Here is a 14,678-nt window from a genome sequence, read left to right on the forward strand (position 1 = left end):
GAGCCCGATATGGGACTCGATCCCGGGGCTCCAGGATCATGCCCTGGGCCGAAGCCAGGAGCCAAACTGCTGAGCCACCCAGGGATCCCCAGTAATATTATATGTTATACATACTCACTTAAAAAAATGTTTTCTGCCAAGTTTTCCTGTACTCAAGTCTTCCTTATAAAACTATATTTCATATTTGTTTTAGGATCCTGCACACATGTTGAGCCTTGCTTTCCAAAAGTTCAGTAAGATTTCAACCTCTCTCCAAAGACTGTATTGGGGAAAGTATTTTTACTTATTCCTTTTTGACATATGCACACATATGAACACACACGCTCGCTAACAGCAAGTCTTTTAAAAACAGCATCATACTTTTTGACTCCCTGTGACAGCTGAAATGAGATTTAAAAACATAGTTAAAAACTTTATTCAGAATCCTCATTTAGGGCAAGAAGTTAAATGTCCTCCTGTGAAAAATCTTTTAACACACCTTTTAATAGGAAATAAAGTTTCTTATTAAGTTTCATCTTTGTGCCTGAGTCCCTCTGACTGAAGTTATAAATAAGTAATGAGTATTGAAAAGACAAGAAAAAAGAAACAAGGGAGCTAGATAATAAACTCAGTATTTTAATCGATTTGTGAATAATCAGGTTGTCATTAACAATTAGAAGACAAAAAAGTTTCACCAGTTTGGATTTGAGATGTGTTTTCCAAAACTGTTTCGTAAATAGAACCAAAATTGCAAATGTAAGCTACACTGTCATGGAGGTAAATAATAAAACCATCATTTAAGAAAAATCAAAACTTAAAAAAAAGTAATAGTACCTTATAAAATACTATATATTATAGACTAAAGGCTAAATTTATTTAGTCTAAACTTATTTTTACGACTAAGTTTGTCTCATACTTCATACTTTTCGTACAAATATGTTAATATTCCTTTGCGGATAAGCAAATGGTATTTTCAGGAGAAAGCTTTTTTCTCTTCTGCAGCATTACTTTAGTACAAATATTTACCCAAAGACTTATTGTATTTATTAAATTTATTTGTATTATAAACTATTTTTATGTAGATAATTTACCATGTTCATTTTGAATTCTGTGTTTTTGATTTTGAATAGTAGAAAGAGGGCAGCCCCGGTGGCGCAGCGGTTTAGCGCCGCCTGCAGCCCGGGGCATGATCCTGGAGACCCTGGATTGAGTGCCGCGTCAGGCTCTCTGTATGATGCCTGCTTCTCCCTCTGCCTGTGTCTCTGCCTCTCTCTCTCTGTCTCTATGAATCAATAGATAAAATCTTTAAAAAAAAATGAATAGTAGAAAGATTATTTTATTTTATTTTTTAGAAAGATTATTTTAAATGCCACATCAGCAAGTTTGCTTTTATTTTTTTTAATAGAAGTCTTTTTTATTTTTATAAAGCTGATTCTTTTTTTTTTTTTTAATTTTTTTATTTATGATAGTCACACACAGAGAGAGAGAGAGGCAGAGACATAGGCAGAGGGAGAAGCAGGCTCCATGCACCGGGAGCCTGACGTGGGATTCAATCCCAGGTCTCCAGGATCGCACCCTGGGCCAAAGGCAGGCGCTAAACCGCTGCGCCACCCAGGGATCCCAGCAAATTTGCTTTTAAAACTACTTTGTAACGTCTACTTGGTTTTATTCATTTTTTTTTTAATTTATTGATTTATTTGGGAGAGAGAGAAAGAGAAAGAAAGAGGGAGGGCAAGGAGGGGGTGGTCAGTCTGAAGCAGACTCCCCAGTGAGCACAGAGTCTAACTCCAGGCTTGATCCCATGACCCCTGAGATCATGACCTGAGCCAAAACCCAGAATTGGATGCCCAATCAGCTGAGCCACCAAGGTGCTCCCGTCTCCTCAGTTTTTGAAATTAACATGAATTAGAGGGGCAGCTGTGTGGCTCAGTGGTTGAGTGTCTGCCTTCTGCTCAGGTTATGATTCTGGGGTTCTGGGATGGAGTCCCACATCAGGCTCTCTGAGGGGAGTGTGCTTCTCCTTCTGCCTATATCTCTGCCTCTCTCTCTCTGTGCCTCTCATGAATAAATAAATAAAATGTTAAAAAAATACATATGAATTAGAATATGTCCTTCTGAGTTTGACTGCGAAACCCAGAGTTTATTAGAGACCCGTTGGAATATTGTGAATTGGTACAGGGAGTAAATACTGTTAAGAAAAATATTTATTTGTAGATAGGATACATATTCATCAAATTGCCAATATAATGTTAAATACTAGATAGATTATTACAGAAAATAGAATATTCTGGTCCTTGCCTTCATAGAACTTACATTCTAATGATTAAACCTTAAAGATATTATTCACTGTACTGAAAAGTTCGAAGCATAGAGTGCTAACTTGTGTTTAAGTTTAAAGTATAGATTTTTAATAAGTTATAAAACAAGAAAATAAGTATTTAAATATCTTTCGGGGTATTTGTTCTTATTAGAGAATGAATATAAGATTTAGTTTCTTTTCAGTTTAACAGGAGAACAAAAAAAAAAATCCTCCTTTTGAATGAGATAACCTTGTCTTTTTTTTTAACTTGTGTCTTTTTAATCTTAGTACATATATTGTCTCCTTTGAGAGCAAAGATTCAGTTTTAATTATTAACTTTTAAGAAGGCTGTGTATGTTCTTTTTTATGTATGTATGTATACATGCAAGAGTAAAAACTATGACTTCTACATCATCTCCAGATTCCATATAGGGAGATAATTAATCTTGTTAATTGGTGATTAATGAATAGCATTTCTAAATATATGGCTTTTTAAAAGAATGCTAATATCTGAGAATGAGACAGAATGAACTTGAATTGAGCAGGCGTGTTGGTAATGAAAGAATGAAGAGAATAAGAAGAAATATCACAGGAAAATACATGAAGATGTGTGAAATGTATGAACCTATACACACAACTCTGTTAACTGGGCAAGACAGTCCAAGATCAGTACACTCAAGAAGAAGGAAAAAATATATTAAACATTACCAAATGTGATATCAAGACATACCTGAATCATTATTTCCAAATGCCAAAAATTTCTATTGGGCCTGGTTGTAATTTATAAATAAATATAAAAGGCCATGAAAAGTGATATCTCTAACTCTGCAAATTCGGAGTTGAATTTCATTGTTTCTAGTTCTCTTTCTCAGTCACTTCTGTTATCTCTAAAACGTAGCTAACAGTTACTCAATTTGGTAATCCATATTTCTTGATCCTTGTTCCTTTTTCCATTCTTGATCATTTTATCTTTCAGGCTTTTGGATTATATTGGAATTTTACTTTATATGTCTGCTGATGCCTTTAATAAACATAATACTGTATGTTGTGCATGTATTTTCGGTACTGGCTATATTTTTAGATAACGTTTTATTTAATTTTAGACTTAAATGACATCCTCAACAAGGAGCTGTGGGTCACTAATAGCAGCTATACCTCTCATATAATGTAAAGTCTGGGGACAGAACATCCCTTGGAGAGCACCTCGTAGAATCCTTTCTGATTTAACAAAGCCTATTTGTTGCTATTTATTGCTTAGTAGATCTTCAGAGTGACCTTTTCTTTGCATACACACAATCCTGTTTAAATCCCAGAATCTTTCTTTATATTTTTAATATAAAGAATCTCTCTAGCTCAATTTTTTTTAAAGATTTATTTATTTGTGATATACAGAGAGAGAGAGAGAGAGTGGCAGAGACACAGGAGGAGGGAGAAGCAGGCTCCATGCTGGGAGCCTGACGTGGGACTCGATCCCGGGACTCCAGGATCGCGCCCTGGGCCAAAGGCAGGCGCTAAACCGCTGAACCACCCAGGGATCCCCCTCTAGTTCAGTTTCATCTGTTTTCATTGGTAAATTGCTTAGGCAAGTAAAATATAGAAATCTTTATTGTATTTAAATATTGTAGCTGTTTTAGTTCTATAACTTATTTAAGTATATATTAGACAAAAAGGTAGTACTGAATATATTGTGTTTAACTTTTTAATAGGGACTATGAGCATCATACAGTACTGTACGTAATTATCTTATATTCTACTAACTTGTGAGAAAGCCAGTGTGATAAAGTACCTTTTGTTCTAGTAATACAAGATTTAGTTTAAGTGGAAAAGATCCCATATAAGTTACTTACCTGTAGGCAAGGCTAAAACACAACCAAATATTTATTTAGAATTGATACTCTCTAGAAGTTTAGTTAATTAGGTAAGTCCTTGGAACACAAAATATTTTTCCTGGGAAAATTTATTTTTTCCTAGAGACAGAAATCTTTAGTTGTTTTCTAAAGCAGATGACATGTAAGCCCAAGGCAGTGCTTAACCCATAAATTACATAGGGGTCACATTTTGGAAACTTTAGCTTTTTTGTATCCCAGTGGAATAGTCTTTGGTTTTCTTACCTAAAGGCTTATGTGTTGATTCATTTCCTTTACCAATATGACAATTTCCTGCACACATTTAATGCTTTGGGCAAGATTACAATATGTTAACTAAGATGTTTCTACTAATGTTTTTTTAATTAAGAAAATTAAAATTTTAGTTATTTTTATAGTCTAGCTTGTTTTCCAAAAATCATGTATTATTCGTGTTGTTGGATGCTTTGGCTGTTCTTGTCCATTATTAGGCAATATTAGCTTCCTGTAATCTGAAAATACTGTCTTTTAACTATTCTGGGTTATATGTTTGCATCTTTAACCACATTATGCTTATGGCGTGCATTAGAGCATTGAGTGATACCTGGTATTTTTTTTTCATACTAACCAGAACATGTGGTTTTTAATTGTGAACAGTATTTTAGCTTTACCTATTCATAGAATGTATTTGCTTGACTAACTTATGGCCTTTTTTGCTAACGCTTCATGGTTGTCCTACAACCATTTAGGACGCTGCATTGGGATACAGATCCATCAGTTCTTCAGCTTCACTCAGATTCCGATTTGGGGTATTGAATAGATTTTTTACCTTCCCTCTTTTATAATTAATTTGATTCTTTGTGAAACTGTTACTTAAATTTCTAATGTACAACTATACAGTTAGGAAAAGAATTAATATTTTACTGTGACACCTCATTTATCCTCTATCATTAGTGAAAGAAATATTTTATGTATCTGATTTTCTAAGTACCTAAGTCTACCCATTTAAATGTCCAAAGTCCTTTGATTATCTCTGTAAACCTTTCTAAGCTGTATTACAAACTTCCCAGACTTTTTCTGATATGTATTCTTCATGTAACTGAACCTTTTCTGAGTTACTTGATATGAATATTAATTTATTTCCTGATGATTTCTGAGGTTTTAAGAGGAACAGAGCTGTTAGTCATTTATACTATGGCCCCAGATTGCCATTGATTTATTCATTAATTCATTCATTTATTTATTCTAGTCTCCAATGCAAATTATATATGTTTGTTGCTGCCGTTGTGCCTTTTACTTAATAGCTCTTTTCCATTGTTAATTTGTACCTTCTAAAACACGTGACCAACACCTAATTTGGAATTAATCTAAAGTAAGAGTAAATAAGTCTTCAATTAGGGCATGTAAGAAAAGTATATGAGCTTCTTGTACATTAACTGGAAGCTTCTCTGTTGACTGCCCTGAGACTCTCTCCACCCTTAGTTGCTTCCTTATTCTCAGAAAAAGTGGCTTTTGGATAAGTGAGGTATTACCACCCTACCCTTCTACCCCTAAATCTTAGAGTATTTTATTTGTTCGTTCTAATATTGTGATTTTTTTTTTTTTTTTTTTTGTCTAATTAGAACCTGTATGCAGTCAAGTTAGTAACTTGTTCCTTATGTTCTTGACTTGGCCATTTTTTCCCCAGATATGTGAGTGATTTACTTTTCAAGTAGTTTATATCTTAAAACTCAGAATATAGTGTTTCTTATTTCAAATTTTATTCTTAGAACACAAGATTACTTCAAGTCTGCTTTAAGTTTTCCCACTTAATTCTTTGATTATGTACTTTTTTTCCCCTTTTAAAACTAAGATATTCCTAAAGTGGAAAACACATTAAAAGAAATTGTTATGGCCCACTTCTGGGACCCTAGAGAAAATTAATCTGTTTAATTACTAATTTTATTATACTTTTTTGTATAGGATTTTGAAAATGTTTTATTAGAAAACAGTTAACTATTACATATCCATATATATTTCAGATATCCTGCTTGATTTTCGGAAGTTACAGCAATGCTTTTATTAGATATCCTTTTAAGTCAGTCTTATAATAGAGAGCCTCTTTGGGAGTTTGTAAGCATACTATATTATTTGATTAAATATTTAGACATCTGATAAATCAAGAAAAAATCTTCCGTATACCTAATAAAAGAGATTTTTCTTTTCTTACATTTTCCTCAGCTACAATTGTCTTCTGTTTGTCAAAAAAAGAATGAATTCTGCCTATTTAAAACAGAAGTGACTTTAAAACAGAAGTGTATTCAAGATACCTGTTGCTTTAATTCAGGTGTAGAATATTTGCATTGTAGTTTGTCCGTATATGAATCAAGGACAGTCCTGACTATGCAGAGATTAGAGATTTAAAAGTTTAAATATTTCATTTTAAGATTTAAGTTATATGATTCTCAATTTCTGCAAAGTATAAGTAGAAGAAAGGTTTTCAACAGAAACTTATTTTTCATTCTTAAACCTAAAGCCTTCTAATGGTGAAGGAAACTAAATGTGGTCTGAGTGAGATCCATATATCTGACTCTTCAAAAAAGTCTGGAATCATATCCCTACTAAGAACAGTACTCATAACCAACCATATTTAGTCCACTCTGAAATTCCTGTCCTCTAACTCTATTATTACCCACACATTTGCTCTAAGAAACTAAATTATTTGCCTTTTTAAAGTGAAAAACAAACATCTTGGATGATTCAGAAATACCTTTTGTCTTTGCTATCTTCTAAATTCTTTTGTTAGAATGAAGCCAATTCATTGTTCATCTAAAATTTCTTGAATAAAACAAGGATTTAAATTACAATTTGGATGTGCAATGTTTAATTCTTAATTTTCCAAAATAACATGGTTTGATGTAGTTAAAATGTTTCATTTGTTGTATTTAAAAACATTTATCTTCACTTTTTCTAGACGAGGACCTATTAAACTTGGAATGGCTAAAATTACACAAGTTGATTTTCCTCCTCGAGAAATCGTCACATATACAAAGGAAACTCAGACTCCAGTTATGGCTCAACCCAAAGAAGGTGAATATTTATCCTAAATATGATGGTTCTTAAATTCCCATTTTGAGTAAATGAATTCTTTCTTTTTTTTCTCTTCCTTTCTTTTTTGTTTTTTGGCCTATTTTGTAGGGAAACATAATACTAACACTTTAAGATTTCCGTATTAATGTGTTTGTTCTTAGAGTTTTAAAACCTTTTCTTTTAGAAGTTAATAAAAGTATAAACCATATGTATGGTTTTTAATTTTGTTGACATAAACTTAAGTTTTTAATCTTCATTTTGTCATTGATATGTGATGCTTTAGAATCCGGAAAGCTGGGATCCCTGGGTGGCGCAGCGGTTTGGCGCCTGCCTTTGGCCCAGGGCGCGATCCTGGAGACCCGGGATCGAATCCCACGTCGGGCTCCCAGTGCATGGAGCCTGCTTCTCCCTCTGCCTATGTCTCTGCCTCTCTCTCTCTCTCTGTGTGACTATCATAAATAAATAAAAATTAAAAAAAAAAAAGATTCCGGAAAGCTTAGGAATGTTCTATTTCTCTGTCCCCAAGCATAATCCTCTAAAAGAATATATCACACAGTAAATGAAACCATGTGAATTATGTTCTGTAGAGCACGTGATATTCTGATATGCTGTCATTGTTATGTTATCCATATTAATGAAGAACTCCAGACCTAATCTTAAACTTTTGCTTTTATGACTTAAGGGCTCTAGTGTGTTGATTTCGTAAACAGCCTTTAATCTGTATGAAATAGAGAGATGTATACATGGACATCATATTGAATGTTGAGTCTTTTGATTCTTTTTCTTTTTAAAGATTTATTTGAGAGAGAGCAAGAGCAGGGGCAGAGGGCAAGGGAGAGAGAACATCCTCAAGCAGTTTCCCCGCTGAGTGCAGAGCCCAACTTAGAGCTTGATCCCAGGACCTTGAGATCATAATCTGAGCTGAAATCAAGATTCGGCCACTTAACCCACTGAGCCACCCGGGTGCCCGAGGAGTCTTGATTCTTAAACCAGAAGGAGAAGGAGTTACCATTTTTGCATTGGGAACTAATTTTTAAAATCTTATCAGATAGTTAATGATTCAAGTATAAAGTTAATATGATAGTTCTTGTTTTTTCCAGTTAGGCTAATAAATTTATGTCACACATTAAAGAGGTTTTACATAATATATGTAATACAGGTCCACAGTTTCTTATCTAAAACCTTTGAAGCCACATATGTATTCGAATTCAGAATTTGTTAGATTTTTGAGAAGTTACTAGTAAAGTATATGTGCCGTAAGTAAACACTCCAGCTGCATCCTGGGCATTAATATTTTGGCAGCAGAAGATAAGAATATTCAAACTAAGTAAAATAAATAATGATTATAAATAGCTTTACCTCTGATCATGTCAAAGCTTACCACTAAATGAGTTACAGATTTTAGAGTTGCTGTTATTTTGGATTGTGGTCTCATAATTTTCCTTTTAGCAGTCAGTGCATAAGGAATGTTTTTTCTCTTTGGCCAGGAAAATTTATTCCTGTTTAATTGTGGAATATAAAACATTAAAACTTTGTTTATCAAGTATTTTTAGAATTTCAGTTTCATTACTGTTCACTAAGGAGAAGCAAAAATAATATTTACTTCAGGAAGCCCAGAAAATACAAGTAAGCAAAAAGGAGAAAAAAGTCTTTGTGGTGCGTGGGTAGCTCAGTCAGTTAAGCATCCAACTCTTGATTTTGGCTCAGATCATGATCTCAGGGTTGTGAGATGGAGCCCCATGTCCCAGCATGGAGTCTACTTAAGATTCTCTTTCCCTCTTTCTGCCTGCAACCCTGCTTTTTTTTTTTTTTTTAAAGATTTTATTTATTTATTCATATGAGAGAGAGAGAGGCAGAGACACAGGCAGAGGGAGAAGCAGACTCCATGCAGGGAGCCCGACGTGGGACTTGATCCCAGGTCTCCAGGATCACGCCTTGGGCTGAAGGCGCCGCTAAACCGCTGAGCCACCCGGGCTGCCCGCAACCCTGCTTTTAAAAAGAATCCTTGAGACCTTTAGCTGTTACCAAAAAAAATCTTTAAACTTTCATGTTTATATATACCTCAAAAGAAATTAGGATTATACCTATTTACAGGCTATGTACTTTTTAACAACTCTCCTTTCCCTGCCCAGATAGGATGGAGGTGAAATAAATACCTTAGACTTTTCTGTTCACTTTCATCTTGTTCCCAAAAAGAGTTGACATTATCATACGTACTATTACATTTCAAAAATTTTGAGGAAATCCGGGTAATATGTTTACCCAGGACTTTTTTTTTACTTGATTATGTGAATGTTCATTTCTGTGGATACATTGATTGGTAAAATAGCTTTCACAGAAGGAAAATCCTTATCTTACTAGAAAAAAAGCCACTGATGATAAACTTGAGACATAAGCGACTTAAAGGAAAGATGAAGTGTTGAACAGTATTAAGAATATTAATACTGCAGGATTCCATAATTTCTGGAAAATAGTATTTTATTAATATATTAATTCAAGTATTTTAATGTGTATCTTTCTGGAGCTACATTATTGTATATGTTAACTGAAAAAAAAAAAAAAAAAAACCAAGCAAAATAGCCAAAATGAAGGCACAAAGACTCATTTAAAAAGTATAATAGGCTGGTTTTCTTCATCTAATAGTTTGGAAATTTATTTTTAGTTATTCCATCATACTTACGAAATGCATTTTGGATTACTTGAAGTATAAAGTGTTCTGAAACTATTTTGGGTAATACCTATTATAATCAGTTTAAGTGAAGAGTTCCTATTTTTTTAAATAAAATTTTTCAATTATTAAGGTATTATATTATTGAGAATTCAGAAAATACAGAGAATGAAACTAGTATACTATCTTCCATCATATACAAAAGTAAATTCAAAACGGATTAAAGATTTTAATGTAAGACCTGAAGCCATAAAACTCCTGGAAGAAAACCTAAGCAATAAGCTCTTTGATATCAGTCTTAGCCATATGTACTTTTTTAGAACAGTTCTCTTAGGCAAGGGCACCAAAAACTAAAGTAAACAAATGGGGTTACATTAAACTAAAAAGCTTTTGCAAAACCATCAACCAAATAAAAAGGCAACCTAATGAATGGGAGAAGAAATTGGCAAATCATACACCCAAGAAGGGGTTAATATCCAAAATGTATAAAGAACTTAGACATATAAAAATATTTTTTTAAATGGACACAGGAATTGAATAGACATCTTTCCAAAGAAGACCTACAGATGGCCAACAGACACTTGAAAAGATGCTCAATATCACTAGTCATCAGGGAAATGCAAATCAAAGCTACAGTGAGATATTACCTCATACCTATCAGATTGGGTAGTATCAAAAAGACAAAAAATAACAAGAGCTGGTAAAAATGTAGAGAAAGGGGAAATCTTGTACACTGTTGTGAATGTAGAGAAAAGGGAAATCTTGTACACCAACAGTGTACAAGAGTATGGAGTTTCCTCAAAAAATTAAAAATGGAATCACCATACAGTCCAGCCATTCCACTTCAGGGTATTTATCTGAAGAAAACAAAAACACCAATTTGAAGAGAGACATATATATATGTATGTATATATATATAATACATATATAAAAATATATATATATGTGTATACAGATGTATGTGTATATATGTATGTATATATGTATGTATATGTATTTGTTCATTGCAGCATTATTTACAATAGCTGAAGATATAGAAGTAGCCTAAGTATCCATCAAAAGATAAATGGGTAAAGAAGATGGAATATTCCTTAGCCATAAAAAGTGAAAATTTGCCATTTGTGAAAACATGGATGGCTCTGGAGGGTATTACACTAAGTGATAACTCAAACAGAGAAAGACAAATACTGTATGTTTTCACCTGTATGTGAAGTCTTAAAAAAAAACACCAAGAAAACCCAATCAGAACAGACACAGGATTCACAGATACAGGAAACAAACTGTTGGTTGTTACCAGAGAAGGGGCAGACATTGGGGGTGGGTAAAATAGGTGAAGGGGATTAAGAGGTAGACTTCCAGTTATAAAGTCAGTCAGTCATGGGAGATATAACGTACAGCATAGGGAATATACTCAATAATATTATAATAACTTTATATGGTGACAGATGATAACTAGACTTACTGTTGGGGTCATTTTGTGGCATAAAAAATACCAAATTGCTATGAGTATACCTGAAACTAATAGGATATTTGTGACAGTTATACTTTAAAAAAATTACAGAAAGGATATAAAGAGGAAATTATTCCATTGTGTAATAATTACTGTTAATATTCTGTTTCCAGTTTTCAGTGATATATTTTTTCAAAAATTGTCTATATATACATATATAAGTTATATACATATATGATTTTATATCCATTTTGAAATTTGCATTTTTAATTGCTTATTTTTGTATGTGTGTAAATTTTGAAATGTTAACATGTAACTTATGGCCATTGAACTAATATGAATATATAACTATATAAGACTGGCATTTTTCAAAAATTCTTTTTCCTATTTTTATTTTGCAAGTAATTAAAAATTTGAAAGATCATGATATGTTAGATAAGCTGATGATCCAGAAGCACAAGATAAACTGTATTCTTTTCAGTTTTAAATTCTTTGGGGCAAGGCTTTTAGCATTACCAAACTTCAGCTTCTTTGCCAGATTTGCTGTAAGTAGAGAGACTGTTTCTTCTTCATTACTGTAATGCCTGCTCTTAGTAGTGCCTGGCATGTAGTAAGAACATAGTACTTGGAAAAAAAAAAAAAAAGAACATAGTACTTGGTGAAGGAATTAATTACTTTTACCTACTCAGGAGAATTATTTTGCTTACTTGTGTTATTTATTTTCATGCATTTACTCTAGAAGTAACTACTGGGAAATAGGTTATTTTCAAGTGTTAATGCTACAGTATAATTACTGATGAAATTGGGTGAAAAGTATGATTTGTCTCAGTTCTTGGTTTTAATATGAATATATCATATTCTAATCTTTATTTCTCTTAGATCCATAAGTGAAACCATTATGGATTCTCCTTAAAGCCTCCTTGAATTCCATGGTGACAAACTGTGTAGCTACAAATATGTTCTCATTTTGTGTCCTATGTATCCCTCTGAATGCTATGAACAAAATTGAATCTGTTAACATCTTTCAGATATATTATTTTAGCTATTTGTAATGGTTCTTCAAACTTCATGTTTAAATTAATAGCTGAGGATTTTAACTGCAAAGAGTGCTCACATATCAGGTAGAGTGTGAAGCACTTTACATTATCTCTAATCCTCTCACCAAAACCATGAGTTAAATATTTGTTCTATATACACATGAAGAAGGTAAAACTGAAGGAGATACTTTATCAAGGGACACATAGCTAGTAGCTAAGATTCTAACCAAGTCTGATTTTAAGATGTGCTTTCTCTCTCATGCTACCATTGAAGCAACACGTTCATGCTTTTATGGTGGTAACACATGATAAAAAATTCAATTTATAGTGTAATACAATACAGGCAGGGATACAGATGTATAACTGAAACAATAGTTTTATTAAGTAGCACCTCCTCTTCTCTTGTTATATTTCATTTTTTAAATGAAAAATGACCATAATGTGCTAAATTTATTGGTTGAGTTAGACCTGTAGTTTGAAAAACATTTCATTAAAGGATAGCATGGTTTAGTTTACTTATTTATTGGTATATCTGCATCAGGAAAATATTTTATGGTAATAATTGCCTAAGAGTTATGAATAAACAGCTTTGATCTTTCATTGTGCTAAATATAATTTTTATTATCTTTACTTATCAGAGGTGAAAGTAAGAAGATAAGTGAACTCAACCCAGTTTCTGATGAGTATGTCTGTGTCAGTACCACTACCTATAAATTTTTCCTGTGGACTAGACTTAGATATTTTTTAAAGGTCCATGTTTATTCATTTGCAACCTAACAAGTATTTATGATTCTATAATTTTATTGAGTATACCCTATATATGAAGGGACTATGTCATCTTTTGTTTTTTTTGTGGTTTTTTTTTTTTAGTTTCAGGTTGAATTATATAAGTGAAGGAGAATAATAAATTTATCCTGAAACCATGGGGCCATCCCCAGTTATAAAAATGAGATCATTTCCTTCCTATATATAATAATTATTTTCATGTCTAGGGCTCTTACCATTAAGTTTCTTTTCCCAATTTGTGGAAGTTTTAGGAAGAGGGAAAGAAAAAACCCTGAAATTAAGGTTTTATAATGAAAACACTTTGTGCTTAACTGTACTTGTACTTATCCATTGCTTTAATATAGTGGTTCTCAAACTTAGCCTGGTTGGTTTCCATTTAAGAATTATGTAACAAATTCCAAAACTCACCATGAGGCAAAATTGCTGAAATTATAATTTGAGTGTAGCAGACAGTAAATTAAACTTGGGTAGGCAGTGTAATCAGTGCAGGAGTAATATGAGTTACTAAATTGAAGATAAAAATTGGCCTTAGGCTTAACTCTTTCTACCATTTTTTTAAAATGGCTGAATCTCTTCTTTTAAAAAGCAGTGTTTTTTTTCTTTGTTTTTTTTGTTTGTTTGTTTTTTGTTTTTTGTTTTTGTTTTTGAAGCAGTGGTTTTTATTCTGCCTTGTTTTTCTTTTTCACCATTCTAGCCATCTTCTTGCTTTCAAGTTTACTCTTTAAGTTGGTAGTACTGTTTCTGAACTGAGATGCTTTGCTGTCTTAAAGCACCTACTGTGAATGAAATTGACTAGGAACATGTGACCTTAGTCAATTTCACTCTCTGCAGGTAAAAAGCATCTCATGGTGCCCACAGATATACTCCTGGAAAAGTTACTTTATTCCCTTACCTTTTTAAAGTCTTTAACTCTTTTGAAAATGGCTTTATTTTTTAAATCTACCTTTTTAGTATGGATTTTTTGCTGCTATTTTTATTTTATTTTTTTTTTAATTTTTATTTATTTATGATAGTCACACACAGAGAGAGAGAGAGGCAGAGACACAGGCAGAAGGAGAAGCAGGCTCCATGCACCGGGAGCCCGACGTGGGATTCGATCCCGGGTCTCCAGGATCGCGCCCTGGGCCAAAGGCAGGCGCTAAACCGCTGCGCCACCCAGGGTTCCCCTTTGCTGCTATTTTTAGATAGATTTTTAAAGAGGAAGAAATCCTATGTTATCTAATATTATCAGTTTATTGACACTTGAGGAAACTGAGGCCTGAGGAAGTTAATTGATGAGCTGCTGGTCACAATGTGAGTGAATATAGGGCTACAACCAGAACCTGACTTTTGATTTCCAATGAAGTGCAATTCTTATAATATTCCAATTTCTTATCTGTGTGGAGTTTTACAGTTACTTTTGGTATTGGTTTAGTAGCCAGATATTTTTCCTTAGGAACATGTTGATTAGTATTTGTAATGTATAGAAAAGTATTATATGTAAATAGCTTTGAATTTTTTATTGCATAATCTTAACATCTATCAGTAATCCATGCTTCCCAGGCAG

The 14,678-nt window shown here is 33.0% G+C and overlaps 1 protein-coding gene across 15 annotated transcripts in view; it reads left to right on the forward strand.

Moving 5' to 3' along the window:
• DYNC1I2 (dynein cytoplasmic 1 intermediate chain 2) overlaps nucleotides 1-14,678 on the forward strand; it is a 59,761-nt gene that overhangs the window by 16,943 nt on the left and 28,140 nt on the right. For 8 of the 15 annotated variants that reach the window (XM_049106112.1, XM_025460170.3, XM_025460171.3 and 5 more), the window contains 2 exons: nucleotides 4,872-4,931; nucleotides 7,076-7,191. In XM_049106112.1, coding sequence (XP_048962069.1) covers nucleotides 4,872-4,931; nucleotides 7,076-7,191 — 176 coding nt within the window. The remainder of the gene's footprint in view (nucleotides 1-4,871; nucleotides 4,932-7,075; nucleotides 7,192-14,678) is intronic. The other 7 variants (XM_035698000.2, XM_025460176.3, XM_025460177.3 and 4 more) reach the window with 1 other exon arrangement.

This window comes from Canis lupus, chromosome 36 (assembly GCF_003254725.2).
Source record: "Canis lupus dingo isolate Sandy chromosome 36, ASM325472v2, whole genome shotgun sequence".
NCBI classification, from domain to species: Eukaryota; Metazoa; Chordata; class Mammalia; order Carnivora; family Canidae; genus Canis; species Canis lupus.